General features: G+C 47.0%; 3 gene segments (V, D, J or C); all 3 read left to right on the top strand.

Moving 5' to 3' along the window:
- LOC148149208 (Ig kappa chain V region Mem5-like) overlaps positions 1-16,913 on the top strand; it is a 217,912-nt gene that overhangs the window by 192,514 nt on the left and 8,485 nt on the right.
- On the top strand, positions 8,355-9,385 carry LOC148149210 (immunoglobulin kappa variable 3-11-like). The segment is given in 2 exon segments: positions 8,355-8,432; positions 8,619-9,385. Coding segments are annotated over 2 exon segments (354 nt in total).
- On the top strand, positions 14,443-15,473 carry LOC148149209 (immunoglobulin kappa variable 3-11-like). The segment is given in 2 exon segments: positions 14,443-14,520; positions 14,707-15,473. Coding segments are annotated over 2 exon segments (354 nt in total).

Raw genomic sequence — 16,913 nt, 5'->3', positions numbered from 1 at the left:
TCTGAGGAAGGATGTTCTGGCTGTGGAGGGAGGGAAGGAAAGGTTTACCAGATTGATTCCTGGGATGACAGCACTTATGTCTGATGAGAAACTGGATCAGTTAGGATTATATTCATTGGTGCTTAGAAGATTGAGAGGAATCACATTGAAACCTTGAAAATCCGAATAGAACAAGACCAGAACAACACAGGGAGGATGTTCCTGATGACTGGGGAATCCAGAACTACGAATTATGGTTTAAAGAAAAGGGAAAGGCCATTTCAGACTGAGATGATGAGTCATTTCTTTAGCCAGAGCCTGGGAAGCTGATGGAATATTCTGTCACAGAAAACAGTTGAGCCCAAAACATTCAATATTTTCAAGAGAGGATAAGTATAGTTCTTAGGACTAAAGGGGTTAAAGTTTATGGAGAAAAAATGGGAGCAGGGGACTAAGTTGGATGATCAGCCATGGTCATATTGAATGGCAGAGCCAACTCGAAGGGCTGAATGGCTTCCTCCTGCTCCTAGTTCCTTTGCTTCTATGTTTGAGAGACTGTTCATAAACATGGAAACCTATGGAATCATAGAGTCATAGAGTCATCGAGTCCTACAGCACAGAGACAGGCCCTTTGGCCCAAACTGGACCATGCTGACCAAAATGTCCATCCATGCTAACCCCATTTCCCGGCACTTGTCCCATATCCTTCAAATGTTTTCCTATCTATGTATTTGTCCAAATGTCTTTTAAATGTTGTTAATGTATCCACCTCAATCACTTGAGCTGGCAGCTCATTCCACATGCGTGCCATCCTCTGTGTAAAAATGTTGCCCCTCAGGTTCCCTTTTATTCTTTCCACTCTAACACTAAACTGATGCCCTCTTATCCTCGATTCTCCAACCATATCCATGTCTCTCATGATCTTATACACTTCTAAAAGTTCCCCCACCAGTCTCCTGTGTTCTAAGAAAAAAGTCCTAACTTGCCTAACCTTTCCCTATAACTCAGATTGTTGAGTCCAGGCAACATCCTTGTAAATTTCTTCTGTACTCTTTCTGGTTTAGTAATATCCTTCCTATAACAAGGTGACCAAACTGAATACAATATTCCAAGTGCGACCTCACTGACATCCTGTACAAGATTAGAGATTAGATTCCCTACAGTGTGGAAACAGGTCTTTAGCCCAACCAGTCCACACCGACCCTTTGAAGAGTAACCCACCTAGACCCATTTCCCTTTTACTAATGTACCTAACACTATGTCCAGTTTGACATGGCCAATTCACCTGACCTGCACATCAAACTTACTAATCATGCCTTACAGATTCTCATCCAAATCATTAATATTGATAACAAACAGTAAAGGGGCCAGCACTGAGCCCTGAAGCACTCCACTCAACATAGGTCTCCAGTCTGACAAGCATCCTTCCAATATTACCCTCTGCTTACTACCATCAAGCCAGTTATAGAAAAGTATTTGTCTTTGGTTAGGAATTAGTTTGGAGGTAGGAGACAGAGAGGAGGGATAATGTGTGTGCTCTCCAATGAACAAGATGTGAATAGTGGTGTCCTCAGGGATTTGTGCAGGGACCTCAGTATTTCACAATATTTCTCAATGACTTGGATGAAGGAATAGAGAGCCAATTATCCAAGATTGCTGACAACATGGAATGAGGCAGCTTGGAGGAGGTTACAGAGATAGGGAGGGTGGAGGGCAGGGAGGGATTTGAGAACAAGGATGAGAATTTCAAAATCGAGGTGTTGCGAGACCAGGAGCCAATATAGGCACAGGGTGCAGGGGGTTGCGGGATTGTGACTTGGTGCAAGTTTGGATACGAGCAGCAGAAGTTTGGATGAGCTGAAGGATACGGAGGGCAGTGGCTGTGATGTGTGTCAACCACGACATTGGAATTGTCACGTTTGGAGTCCCATAAACATGGCTGAGATTTTCAGTGGCTGACTAGAGTACTTACAGTGTGGAAACAGGTCCTTCAGCCCAACAAGTCCACACCGACCCGCCGAAGCACAAACCACCCAGACCCATTCCCCAACATTCACCCAACACTACAGGCAATTTAGCATGGCCAATTCACCTAACCTACACATTTTTGGAGTGTGGGAGGAAACTGAAGTACCCGGAGGAAACCCATGCAGACACGGGGAGAATGTGCAAACTCCACACAGTCAGTCACCTGAGGTGGGAATTGAACCCAGATCTCTGGCGGTGTAAGGGCAGCAGTGCTAACCACTGTACCACCGTGATCTTTGTGATATGAAGGATATCGGGCTCAGATCATTCTCAAAGATAAGACCCAGTTTGTAAAGAGTCTGTTTGAGCAGCAGACAGTGCTCAGGGAGAGGGATGGAGTTTGGACCAAGATCTGAAGAGGATGGCTTTGATCTTCCCAATGTGTTTCACAGTGAGCCTGGCCCCTCAGTCCTGACTGCTCTTAGCTGCTGTGATTGTCACTGATTGGACACTTATTATGAGAGATTCTGACCACAGCAGAAAGCCCCAGTGTAAAAAATAACTGCAAAGACTGTCAGATCGCAAGGTTGAAACTTCACCAAGAGAGGAAGTGAAAGAAGGAGCTCGGAGCAGCTGGACGTTTGTTACTGAGACGGGAGAAAACTGTGAACCATCTGCACTCCCTGGAACCTGACAGCACAGGAGGCTTGTTCTGGGATTTCTTTTTGCAGAAACAGCACAATGATGGAAAAAGTGTCAGTCACTCTCTCACAAACACACACGCCTGCACTCGGAGATCAGAAACAGAATCCAGCAGCAGCTCTGTCTCCAAGCTGTGAAACCTGCACAGAATTGTTCCCTCATTCAGTTTTTAACTGGCAGGATAGACCAAGCAGGGGAGGCAACACAGTGGTGTGTACAGTCAGAAGGGAGTTGCCCTGGGAGTCCTCACCATTAACTATGGAATCCATGAAGCCTCATGACAGCAGGTCAAACATGGGGAAGGAAACCTCCTGCTGATTACCACATAGCACCGCCCTCCCCTCCAACCTCAACTGAGCAGTCAGTCCTCCTCCATGTTGAACAACACTTGGAGGAAGCACTGAGGGTGGGAAGGATGCAGGATATACCCTGAGTAAGGGACTTCAAAGTCCACTATCAAGAGCTGCTCAGAAGCATCACTACTGAGCAAGCTGGTCAAGTTCCACCTGATTCAGCTGCTAGACTGGACCTGGGGCAGGTGGTGAGGGAACCAACAAGAGGGAAAAACATACTCACTATCATCCTCGCCAATCTGCCTGCTGATGATGTATCCATCCATGACAGAATCAGTAAGAGTGACCACCACACAGTCCGTGTGGAGACAAAATCCCGTCTTCACATTGAGATTACGTTACATTTTGTTGGGCAAGAGATACGGAATCTCAGGAAGACCTTTGTTTTTAGCAGCAATTGGTAATGACTTGGAAATTAGTGCTCATTCAGGTGAGGCAGGTGAAGACATTCAGTGATTGCAATGGCAGATTGGATGGGCTCTTAATGGAAATAAACCTGCAAGGCTCTGGAGGTTGAGTAGGGGAGAGGGTGGGACTGACTGGATTGCCCCATGAAATGACAGCATTTACCTGACAGGCTGAATGTTCTCCCCCTGTGCTGGATATAGGTCTCATTCAATGAGGGGTTCACAATTAGAGAGTTTGGATGCAGTAAATATAGGACAAATTGTTTCTCCAGGCAGGAGGCTCAATTACCAGAGGGCATACATTTCAGAAAGGGTCTGAAGGACAAGAGAGAAGATAGGAACATTTTTATCCAACGAGTTCACGATGACTGTCTGTAAGGTGAGTGGAAGTGGATTCAACAGCAACTTTCAAAAGGGCATTTGGAGAAATAGCTGAAAAGGAAACAATTGCAGGGTTATACAGGAAGATCTGGGTAAATGGGACTCATTGGACAAATTTGACTAACAGTCACAATAGGCCCAGTGACCTCTGTCTGTGCTGTATAAGAGCTTACACACACTTAGTCTCACCTTTACACAAAGAGTGGGAGACGCAGACGCAGACCCAATTCACAAAAGAGTGTTTTCTCAAGGAAAAGCTGTTGTACCAACTCAGGGAACAGGCCAGACTAGATTGACGAGAATAAATCGGCAAAACAATGGCAAGTGAACAGCGATCCAAAAGCAATGGAAGTGAACAGCATATTCAATAGCACAACCATCGAGAGGGGGAGGGATGAGGGGCAGGAGGTCAGAGAGTATGCTCTAGGGGTCTGAAGGCTCTGCTGTCAATGGTGGGATGAAGGAAGCAGCAATGGGCAGGAGACCAGAGACAGAAGATGGAAGGCAGAGGGAGGGAATGTGAGTCTGCAGCAAGACACAGAGTGAGGGAGGAGGGAGGCCATGGAGGCAATTGGCTGGCAGTGAGGTCAGGGGTTATTTTGGAATGACATATGCGCAGGACAGGGAAGGGACCATTCCATAATCAGACATGTTGAGGTTTATGGAGTGTGGATTCAGGAAGCTGAGAGAGGACATTGGAATCATCGAGTTAGGAGGTAGGACGAGAAGGAATTAGGGTTCTGTGGTCAAGGGGCTGAGGTAGTGCAGAGACGGACAATGCTGTTGAGATTGAAATCAGAGGCCTACATGATGGAGAGGCTGTGGGGTTTGCAGCTCAGGTACTGGACAGTCCCGAGGGAAGGAGGCCATGTTTACTGGTCCTATGAGAAGGTGGCTCATGCATTCATCATCATAGAGTCATAGAGGTTTACAATGTGGCATCAGGCCCTTCAGCTCAACTCATCCATGCTGATCAAGTTTCCAAAACTGAACTAATCCCATTTGCCTGTGTTTGGCCCAATCCCCTCTAAATCCTTCCTATCCATGTTCCTGTAAAAATGTCCTTGAAATGTAGTAATTGTACTCGCCACTATCACTTCCTCTGGCAGCTCATTACACATACGCATCAACCTCTGTGTGAAAAGGTTGCCTCTCAGGTCCCTTCTAATTCTTTCCCTTCTCAACTTCAACCTATTCCTTCTAGTACTGGACTCTACTACAATTGGGAAAAGACTATGGCAATTCGCGTTATCCATGACATTCATGATTCTGTAAACCTCTATGATGTCTCCCCTCAATCTCATGCATTCCCTGGAAGATCATCTCGGCCTATCCATCCTCGCTTTATAATTCAAACCCTCCAATCTTGGCAACATCCCTGTTAATTTATATTTTTATCCAAACCAGTGTAATAACTTCCTTCCTATTGCAGGGTGAGCAGAAACGTGCACAGTATCCAAATGTGACCTGATCAATGCCTTGTATGTGATGTCCCAACTTCTGTCCTCCCTGCTTTGACCAGTGAAAGTGAGCGTGCCAAATACCTTCTACACCATCCTGTCTACCTGTGACACCACTTCCAAGGAACTATGTACCTGTACCCTTCAGTCTCTCTGTTCAACAACACTCCCCATGGCTCCACCATTAATTGTGTATTTCCTACCAAATAAATGATGAATAACAGTGGATCCAGGATCGATTCTTGTGGCAGACGGCTGGTCACTGGCCTCCAGTCTGAAGACCAACCCTCTCTCACCAGCCTCTGCCTCCTATCATCAGGCCAATTTTATATCCAATTGGCTTGCTCTCCCTGGATCTTATGTGATACAATCTTATTCAGCAGTCTACATAGGGGAACCTTGTCTAAGGCCTTGCAAGAGTCTGTGTAGACAGAATATACTGCTCTACCTTTATCTATCTTTCTGATCACTTCTTCAAAAACTCAGTCATCTATTTGTCTCCATCGGAAGGAGGTCCATGTTTACTGGTCGCTCTTGGAGGATCCAGTCAGAAGGAGACCCATGTTTCCTGGTCTCCTATGAAGAGTACAGCAGGAAGGATGCCAATGTTTACTGGTCTCGATTGGAGGATCCAGTCAGAAGGAGACCCATGTTTCCTGGTCTCCTATGAAGAGTACAGCAGGAAGGATGCCAATGTTTACTGGTCTCGATTGGAGGTTCCAGCAGGAAGGATGCCAATGTTTACGAGTCTCTATTGGGAGGTTCAGTGGGAAGAAGGCCCATGTCTCTCATCCAGTCAGCTCCGTGAACTGAATTCCACATTTACTGGGCACTGTTGGAGAGTCCAGTGAGTCACGGACACCATGGTGGATGTGGGGTTCAGTTATTTTCTGTTGTAATTGACTGATGGTCCAGCCCTCATTCCAGTGAAACACCCTGATCCAGAGCCCGATCATAGAAGGGGAAGGAGAGAGGAAGGTATTGTAACATGATGTAGATGGACAGGATGGGTCAGTGGGTCAGAGTCTGTCCTGTCCCTCCAGCTCACACTGATGGCCTAAGGATCTCCTCTCTCTGCTGGGCCTTCATGGAATGAGATTTGTGTCCAAACCAGTCCCCAGGGAGAATAGGGCAACAACACAGAACTGTCCTTCATTTGACAAGAATCTGTCCATCTGCCTGAGACAAGCTGATACCTAGTCAATGTGAGAAATGGGGCCTTACTCCAGGAAAAGACATGCTTCTGGGTCAAGGGTGAACATCCATCAGTGGGACAGAGCAGAGGGAGATTTATCCTGCATTCAACTGTCATCATCCGGGACACTATGAGAAAGAGAGAGAAGCGAGACAGAGAGAGAGAGATAGTGTGTGAGTGTGAGAGAGTATGAATGAGTGAGTGAGTGAGTGAGTGAGATTGAGGGACAGAGGGACAGAGGGAGGAGCATTTGAGACAGTGTGAGATATGTGAGGGGACCCAGAGGGGGGTAGAAATGGTGAAGTTGAGGGATAGAGACAGAGAAAAGAGATGTCAGACAGTGTGACTAAGAGGGGTGGAGAGAGAGAAAGAGACAAGGAGAGAGAGAAAGAGACAGGCTGGGTGTGAGACCAAACATGAAGGGAATCAAGAGAGAGAGGGTAGGGTTGAGTGTGTGTGTGAGAGAGAGCGATGAGTCTGATTAAAGACAGAATGACAGAGAGGGAGGGAGAGAGACTGTAAATTGGGAGGCAGAGAGGGAAGGAGAGAGAAAGAGGGAGGAATAGAAAGGCACAGATTTCAATTGAAGCAAGAGAGGGAGCGAGTGACTGAGACAGTGAGAGATGGAGAAGTAGAAATTATGAGATGGAGTGATGAAGTGTGAGTGAATTGAAGAGAATGGCTATGAGACAGTGTGTGAGTGAGAGAGAGAGAGAGAGAGAGAGAGAATATGAGAGAAATTAGCAATGGGCAAAAGAGAGAGAGAAACAAGTGGCAGATGTGAGACAGAGAGAGAGAGAGAAACAGGATGCTGCCTGACCTGCTGCGCTTTTCCAGCAACACATTTTTCAGGTCTGATCTCCAGCATCTGCAGTCCTCACTTTCTCCTAGAGAGACGGACAGTTTCTGGTCACCACATTCTGGAAGGATGTGAGTGTACTCGAGATGGTACAGGGGAGATTTACCAGGATGCTGCCTGGGATGGAAAGGTTGGAAAGGTTGGTGTTGTTTTCCTTAGAGCAGTGAAGGCTGAGAGGGGACCTGACAGAGGGCTATAAGATTATTCGGGGCAGTGATAGGGTGAGTAGGAAGGCACTTTTTACATGAGTAAAGCACTCAATAATGAGAGACAGAGATTGAAGGCATGAGCACACAGTAACCAGAGCAATAATAGGCCATTTGGCCCTTTGAGTCTGCTCTGTCATTCAGTCTGATCATGGCTGATCCTCTCTCTCAAAGTCATATTCCTCCTTTCTCTCCATTCCCTTCATGCTGTTAAAATGCAAAACAATTATCTCTTTTTTTTAATATATTCAGTTCCCTGTCCTCCGCAGCCTTCTGTGGTACAGAATTCAACAGATTGACCACCCTCACAGGAAGGAAATGTTTCTTCATCTCAGTCCCAGATTGTCTACTCCGTATCCCCATGAGACTGGGTCCCCTGGTTCCAGACTCCCCAACCAGGGGAAACCTCCTCCCTGCCCAGCCCTGTTAGAATTTTATATGTTTCAATCAGATCCCCTCTCATCCTTCTAAACTTGAGAGAGTCCAGGCCCAGTCGAGTTAGAGAGTGAGAGGTGAGTTGAGGAGAAATGTTTTCACTCAGAGGGTGGTGGGAGTCTGGAACTCACTGCCTGAAAGGCTGGTTGTGTCACAAACTCTCGTGACATTGGAGCAGTGTTTCAATATTCCCTTGTGTTGCTGTAGGCTCCAGGGTAATGGGCCAAGAGCTGGAGGATGGGATTAGTGTCTCTCTCAGACAGAGAGAGAGAGAGAGAGAGAAGAGGAAGTGTGGGGCTGATGTGGCTCTCTCTGCCTGATGCTATTTACATACTGAGGAACACCCAGTCAGACTCTCACAGGCTGCAGCTTTATAAAGCAGAGCCGAGTGAAGGGAGAGTTTATCAGGAACCAGGCACAGGAACAGGAGCACACACCATGATTTCACACATCCAGCTGATCTGGCCCCTGGCATTCTGTGTCGCAGGTACAAATCTCTCTCCTTCCACCTTGAATCTTTAGCTGGTCACCATTTCACTCCAATTCCACTGACTTGTGATTGAAGGTAAAATGCTGATACCAGAGGAATGCTCAGTGTCTCCAACAATCTCTCATTTGACAGGCTCTTTCTGTGACAGTTCTGACTTCATTGTATTTCTCTCTGACCCCTCAGGTATCAGTGGGGACATCACCATGACCCAGTCTCCCCCGGTGCTGTCAGTGGGACTGGGCCAGACTGCAACCATCACCTGTACGGCCAGTCAAAGTATTAGCAGCTACCTTGCTTGGTACCAGCAGCGAGAAGGTCAGAAACCCTCTCTCCTGATCTATGGTGCAACAAATCGATTCACAGGAGTCTCCAAGCGATTCACCGGCAGTGGATCAGGGACCAGTTTCACCCTGACAATCAGCAACGTTCAGAATGAGGATGTTGCTGACTATTACTGTATGCAGCGTTACAGCTGGCCTTCACGGTGATACAGAGCCATACAAAAACCTCAATGTGCACAGCACCACCTCCTGTACTGACATATCCCAGAGTTACAAAAAATGTATAATAATTGACACACAGTCCCATCTCCTGCACTGACACATCCACAGTCACATATAAATAAAGTTGAACAAATTACCCCATGCTGGCATTGTCACTGTCCACAACACACTCCAGTCCATGTGGTGTTCACCACTCAGTGAAGGCCTCAAGTTTCCCTCTTACACTCCATGGCCACATGGGAAGAGCAGCTGCAAGATTTAACATTGAAAAATAAAGTTCACAAACTGCCCGAGCCCAGCTGGACAGGGAGAGAAAAAGACATGAGTGAGGATCGAAGAGAGAGAGAGAGAGAGGGAGAGAGAGAATTAGAGGTTGAGAGTGATGGAGGGTAACAAAGAGCAGAGGTTTTGTACAGCCCCTGCACTGGGAGCTCTCACTGTGGTTTACGTTCGGTAAAGGAACCAAACTCAGACTGAGTAAGTAAACCTCAATCCTCTGTTATTAACCCTTTCAAATTCTAAAGACAATTTCTAAAACACAAACGCTGATTGTTGAAAGTGTTAATTGGGAGCTGCAGTGAATAAGATGGTTGATTGAGGAGCACTGTCTCTAACAGGGTGTCCAGCTGTATTTCTTTAGTTCCATTGCCCCCTTTAAGCAGCAAGATATAAGTCAGTCAGTTTTACTCACCGTGTGGAGGAGCTCTGTCCATTTGCAGCCTGTGGTCCCATTCCTGGAGCATTGAGTGAACTCAGTGAGTTGCCTCCTGCCAGTCTCAGTGTGACAGACACGGGCAGAGTTGGATGTGAGCTCTGGCTCCCTGTCCCAGTCTCTGATCTCACTGACCTCAGCAGCAGCAGCAGCAGCAGCAGCAGCAGCACAGTGAGACACCGAGCTCCCACCTCCCCCAGCTTTAACTCTGCTCAATCACACAATCACAGAACTGTTACAGTGCAAAAGGAGGCCATTCTGTCCATCCTGTCTGGACCAGCTCTCCAAATGAGCAATTCACTGAGTGTCATTCTCCTGCCTTCTCCCTGTCACCCTGCACATTGTTGCTTTTCAAATAACAGTCTCATTCCCTTCGGAATGTTTCAATTGAAGCTGCCAGTCACAATAGGCCCAGAGCTTACACACACTTAGTCTCACCTTTACACAAAGACTGGGAGACGCAGACACAGACCCAATTCACAAAAGAGTGTTTTCTCAAGGAAAAGCTGTTGTACCAACTCAGGGAACAGGCCAGACTAGATTTACTAGAATAAATCGGCAAAACAATGGCAAGTGAACAGCGATCCAAAAGCAATGGAAGTGAACAGCATATTCAATAGCACAACCATCGAGAGGGGGAGGGATGAGGGGCAAGAGGTCAGAGAGCATGCTCTAGGGGTCTGAAGGCTCTGATGTCAATGGTGGGATGAAGGAAGCAGCAATGGGCAGGAGACCAGAGACAGAAGATGGAAGGCAGAGGGAGCGAATGTGAGTCTGCAGCAAGACACAGAGTGAGGGAGGAGGGAGGCCATGGAGGCAATTGGCTGGCAGTGAGGTCAGGGGTTATTTTGGAATGACATATGCGCAGGACGGGGAAGGGACCACTCCATAATCAGACATATTGAGGTTTATGGAGTGTGGATTCAGGAAGCTGAGAGAGGATATTGGAATCATCGAGTTAGGAGGCAGGGCGAGCAGGAATTAGGGTTTCTGTGGTCAAGGGGCTGAGGTAGTGCAGAGACGGACAATGCTGTTGAGATTGAAATCAGAAGCCTACATGATGGAGAGGCTGTGGGGTTTGCAGCTCAGGTACTGGACAGTCCCGAGGGAAGGAGGCCCATGTTTACTGGTCTCTTCTGGAGCACCCATGGGAAGGAGGTCCATCTTTATTGGTCCTATGAGAAGGTGGCTCATGCATTCATCATCATAGAGTCATAGAGGTTTACAATGTGGCATCAGGCCCTTCAGCTCAACTCATCCATGCTGATCAAGTTTCCAAAACTGAACTAGTCCCATTTGCCTGTGTTTGGCCCAATCCTCTCTAAATCCTTCCTGTCCATGTTCCTGTAAAAATGTCCTTGAAATGTAGTAATTGTACTCCCCTCTACCACTTCCTCTGGCAGCTCATTACACATACGCATCAACCTCTGTGTGAAAAGGTTGCCTCTCAGGTCCCTTCTAATTCTTTCCCCACTCAACTTCAACCTATTCCTTCTAGTACTGGGCTCTACTACAATTGGGAAAAGACTTTGGCAATTCACGTTATCCATGACATTCATGATTCTGTAAACCTCTATGAGGTTACCCCTCAATCTCCTGCATTCCCTGGCAAAACATCTCGGCCTATCCATCCTTGCTTTATAATTCAAACCCTCCAATCTTGGCAACATCCCTATTAATCTATATTTTTATCCAAACCAGTGTAATAACTTCCCTCTTATTGCTGGGTGAGCAGAAAAGTGCACAGTATCCAAATGTGACCTGATCAATGCCTTGTATGTGATGTCCCAACTTCTGTCCTCCCTGCTTGGACCAGTGAAGGTGAGCGTGCCAAATACCTTCTACACCATCCTGCCTACCTGTGACACCACTTCCAAGGAACTATGTACCTGTACCCCTCAGTCTCTTTGTTCAACAACATCCCATGGCTCCACCATTAATTGTGTATTTCCTACCAAATAAATGATGAATAACAGTGGATCCAGGATCGATTCTTGTGGCAGACGGCTGGTCACTGGCCTCCAGTCTGAAGACCAACCCTGTCTCACCAGCCTCTGCCTCCTATCATCAGGCCAATTCTATATCCTATTGGCTGGCTCTCCCTGGATCTTATGTGATACAATCTTACTCAGCAGTCTACATAGGGGAACCTTGTCTAAGGGCTTGCAATATACTGCTCTACCTTTATCTATCTTTCTGATCACTTCTTCAAAAACTCAGTCATCTATTTGTCTCCAGCGGGAGGAGGCCAATGTTTACTGGTCGCTCTTGGAGGGTCCAGTCAGAAGGAGGCCCATGTTTACTGGTCTCCTATGAAGAGTACAGCAGGAAGGATGCCAATGTTTACTGGTCTCGATTGGAGGTTCCAGCAGGAAGGATACCCATGTTTACGAGTCTCTATTGGGAGCTTCAGTGGGAAGAAGGCCCATGTCTCTCCACCAGTCAGCTCCGTGAACTGAATTCCACGTTTACTGGGCACTGTTGGAGAGTCCAGTGAGTCACGGACACCATGGTGGATGTGGGGTTCAGTTATTTTCTGTTGTAATTGTCTGATGGTCCAGCCCTCATCCCAGTGAAACACCCTGACCCAGAGCCTGATCATAGAAGGGGAAGGAGAGAGGAAGGGATTGGAACATGATGTGGATGGACAGGATGGGTCAGTGGCTCACACTGATGGCCTAAGGATCTCCTCTCTCTGCTGGGCCTTCATGGAATGAGATTTGTGTCCAAACCAGCCCCCAGGGAGAATAGGGCAACAACACAGAACTGTCCTTCATTTGACAAGAATCTGTCCATCTGCCTGAGACAAGCTAAATGTTTGGTCAGTGTGGGAAATGGGGCCTTACTCCAGGAAAAGACATGCTTCTGGGTCAAGGGTGAACATACATCAGTGGGACAGAGTAGAGGGAGATTTATCCCCCATTCAACTGTCATCATCTGGGACACTGTGAGAAAGAGAGAGAAGCGAGACAGAGAGAGAGAGATAGAGTGTGTGAGAGTGTGAATGAGTGAGTGAGTGAGTGAGTGAGTGAGAGAGATTGAGGGACAGAGGGACAGAGGGAGGAGCATTTGAGACAGAGGGAGGAGCATTTGAGATAGTGTGAGATATTTGAGGGGACCCAGAGGGGGGTAGAAATGGTGAAGTTGAGGGATAGAGACAGAGAAACGAGATGTCAGACAGTGTGACTAAGAGGGGTGGAGAGAGAGAAAGAGACAAGGAGAGAGAGAAAGAGACAGGCTGGGTGTGAGATCAAACATGAAGGGAATAAAGAGAGAGAGGGTAGGGTTGAGTGTGTGTGTGTGAGAGAGAGCGATGAGTCTGGTTAAAGACAGAATGACAGAGAGGGAGGGAGAGAGACTGTAAATTGGGAGGCAGAGAGGGAAGGAGAGAGAAAGAGGGAGGAATAGAAAGGCACAGATTTCAATTGAAGCAAGAGAGGGAGCGAGTGACTGAGACAGTGAGAGATGGAGAAGTAGAAATTATGAGATGGAGTGATGAAGTGTGAGTGAATTGGAGAGAATGGCTATGAGACAGTGTGTGAGTGAGAGAGAGAGAGAGAGAATATGAGAGAAATTAACAATGGGCAAAAGAGAGAGAGAAAGAAGTGGCAGATGTGAGACAGAGAGAGAGAGAGAGAGAGAGAGAGACAGGCTTATGCCCGAAACGTCGATTCTCCTGCTCCTTGGATGCTGCCTGACCTGCTGCGCTTTTCCAGCAACACATTTTTCAGGTCTGATCTCCAGCATCTGCAGTCCTCACTTTCTCCTGGAGAGACGGACAGTTTCTGGTCACCACATTCTGGAAGGTTATGATTGTACTCGAGATGGTACAGGGGAGATTTACCAGGATGCTGCCTGGGATGGAAAGGTTGGAAAGGTTGGTGTTGTTTTCCTTAGAGCAGTGAAGGCTGAGAGGGGACCTGACAGAGGGCTATAAGATTATTCGGGGCAGTGATAGGGTGAGTAGGAAGGCACTTTTTACATGAGTAAAGCACTCAATAATGAGAGACAGAGATTGAAGGCATGAGCACCCAGTAACCAGAGCAATAATAGGCCATTTGGCCCTTTGAGTCTGCTCTGTCATTCAGTCTGATCATGGCTGATCCTCTCTCTCTCTCAAAGTCATATTCCTCCTTTCTCTCCATTCCCTTCATGCTGTTAAAATGCAAAACAATTATCTCTTTTTTTTAATATATTCAGTTCCCTGTCCTCCGCAGCCTTCTGTGGTACAGAATTCAACAGATTGACCACCCTCACAGGAAGGAAATGTTTCTTCATCTCAGTCCCAGATTGTCTACTCCGTATCCCCATGAGACTGGGTCCCCTGGTTCCAGACTCCCCAACCAGGGGAAACCTCCTCCCTGCCCAGCCCTGTTAGAATTTTATATGTTTCAATCAGATCCCCTCTCATCCTTCTAAACTTGAGAGAGTCCAGGCCCAGTCGAGTTAGAGAGTGAGAGGTGAGTTGAGGAGAAATGTTTTCACTCAGAGGGTGGTGGGAGTCTGGAACTCACTGCCTGAAAGGCTGGTTGTGTCACAAACTCTCGTGACATTGGAGCAGTGTTTCAATATTCCCTTGTGTTGCTGTAGGCTCCAGGGTAATGGGCCAAGAGCTGGAGGATGGGATTAGTGTCTCTCTCAGACAGAGAGAGAGAGAGAGAGAGAAGAGGAAGTGTGGGGCTGATGTGGCTCTCTCTGCCTGATGCTATTTACATACTGAGGAACACCCAGTCAGACTCTCACAGGCTGCAGCTTTATAAAGCAGAGCCGAGTGAAGGGAGAGTTTATCAGGAACCAGGCACAGGAACAGGAGCACACACCATGATTTCACACATCCAGCTGATCTGGCCCCTGGCATTCTGTGTCGCAGGTACAAATCTCTCTCCTTCCACCTTGAATCTTTAGCTGGTCACCATTTCACTCCAATTCCACTGACTTGTGATTGAAGGTAAAATGCTGATACCAGAGGAATGCTCAGTGTCTCCAACAATCTCTCATTTGACAGGCTCTTTCTGTGACAGTTCTGACTTCATTGTATTTCTCTCTGACCCCTCAGGTATCAGTGGGGACATCACCATGACCCAGTCTCCCCCGGTGCTGTCAGTGGGACTGGGCCAGACTGCAACCATCACCTGTACGGCCAGTCAAAGTATTAGCAGCTACCTTGCTTGGTACCAGCAGCGAGAAGGTCAGAAACCCTCTCTCCTGATCTATGGTGCAACAAATCGATTCACAGGAGTCTCCAAGCGATTCACCGGCAGTGGATCAGGGACCAGTTTCACCCTGACAATCAGCAACGTTCAGAATGAGGATGTTGCTGACTATTACTGTATGCAGCGTTACAGCTGGCCTTCACGGTGATACAGAGCCATACAAAAACCTCAATGTGCACAGCACCACCTCCTGTACTGACATATCCCAGAGTTACAAAAAATGTATAATAATTGACACACAGTCCCATCTCCTGCACTGACACATCCACAGTCACATATAAATAAAGTTGAACAAATTACCCCATGCTGGCATTGTCACTGTCCACAACACACTCCAGTCCATGTGGTGTTCACCACTCAGTGAAGGCCTCAAGTTTCCCTCTTACACTCCATGGCCACATGGGAAGAGCAGCTGCAAGATTTAACATTGAAAAATAAAGTTCACAAACTGCCCGAGCCCAGCTGGACAGGGAGAGAAAAAGACATGAGTGAGGATCGAAGAGAGAGAGAGAGAGAGGGAGAGAGAGAATTAGAGGTTGAGAGTGATGGAGGGTAACAAAGAGCAGAGGTTTTGTACAGCCCCTGCACTGGGAGCTCTCACTGTGGTTTACGTTCGGTAAAGGAACCAAACTCAGACTGAGTAAGTAAACCTCAATCCTCTGTTATTAACCCTTTCAAATTCTAAAGACAATTTCTAAAACACAAACGCTGATTGTTGAAAGTGTTAATTGGGAGCTGCAGTGAATAAAATGGTTGATTGAGGAGCACTGTCTCTAACAGGGTGTCCAGCTGTATTTCTTTAGTTCCATTGCCCCCTTTAAGCAGCAAGATATAAGTCAGTCAGTTTTACTCACCGTGTGGAGGAGCTCTGTCCATTTGCAGCCTGTGGTCCCATTCCTGCAGCATGGAGTGAAATCAGTGAGTTGCCTCCTGCCAGTCTCAGTGTGACAGACACGGGCAGAGTTTGATGTGAGCTCTGGCTCCCTGTCCCAGTCTCTGATCTCACTGACCTCAGCAGCAGCAGCAGCAGCAGCAGCAGCACAGTGAGACACCGAGCTCCCACCTCCCCCAGCTTTAACTCTGCTCAATCACACAATCACAGAGTTGTTACAGCGCACACGGAGGCCATTCTACCCATCCTGTTTGTACTGGCTCTCTGAATGAGCAATTCACTGAGTGTCATTCTCCTGCCTTCTCCCTGTCACCCTGCACATTGTTCCTTTTCAAATAATAGTCTCATTCCCTTCGGAATGTTTCAATTGAAGCTGCCTCCACCACACTCTCAGACAGTGCATTCCACACCTTAACCACTCGCTGGCTGAACATGTTGTTCCCAATCTCACTTTTGTTACTTTTCCCAATTACTTTCAATCCGTGGTCTCTCGGTCTCAATCCTTTCTCAATTGGGAACATTTTCTCCCTATTTACTGTATCCAGGCCCCTCCTGCTTTTAATTCCTCAAATAAATCTCTCAGCCTTCTCCAAAGAAGACAGTCCCAAATTCTCCAATCAATCTGTATTACTGATTTTCCTCATCCCTGGAATAATCTTTGGAAATATTTTTTGCCATTTCTACAAAATGTCACCTCCTTCCTGAATTATTCACATTATCTATGACCCTCATGGTCTTATAAACCTCTATAAGGTTTATAATTCACTCCTCAGACTCTTACGTGTCAGAGTAAAAAGTCTCAGCTTTTCCAGCCCCTCATAGTCATGGAGTCATACAACGTGGAAACAGACCTTTCAGTCCAACTTGTCCATGATAACCAGATATCCTAAACTGACCTCATCCTATTAACCAGCATTTAACTTACATCCCTCGAAAACCTTCCTAGCTATGTACCCATCCCAATGTGTTTTAAATGCTGTAATTGTATCCGCCTCCAACACTTTCTCTGGCAGCTCGATCCATACACATACCACCCTCTGTGTGACAACTTACCCCTCAGGTCCCTTTTGAATCTTTTCCCTCTCACCTTAAGCCTATACCCTCTTGTTTTGGAATCCCTTTCCCAAGGAAAAGACCTTGGATATACACCCTGTCCAT

The sequence above is a fragment of the Chiloscyllium plagiosum genome, unplaced genomic scaffold (genome assembly GCF_037043375.1).
Source record: "Chiloscyllium plagiosum isolate Xiang-an unplaced genomic scaffold, Cpla_swu_hap1 HiC_scaffold_9, whole genome shotgun sequence".
NCBI lineage: Eukaryota > Metazoa > Chordata > Chondrichthyes > Orectolobiformes > Hemiscylliidae > Chiloscyllium > Chiloscyllium plagiosum.
This window is presented reverse-complemented; position numbering and strand designations above follow the sequence as displayed.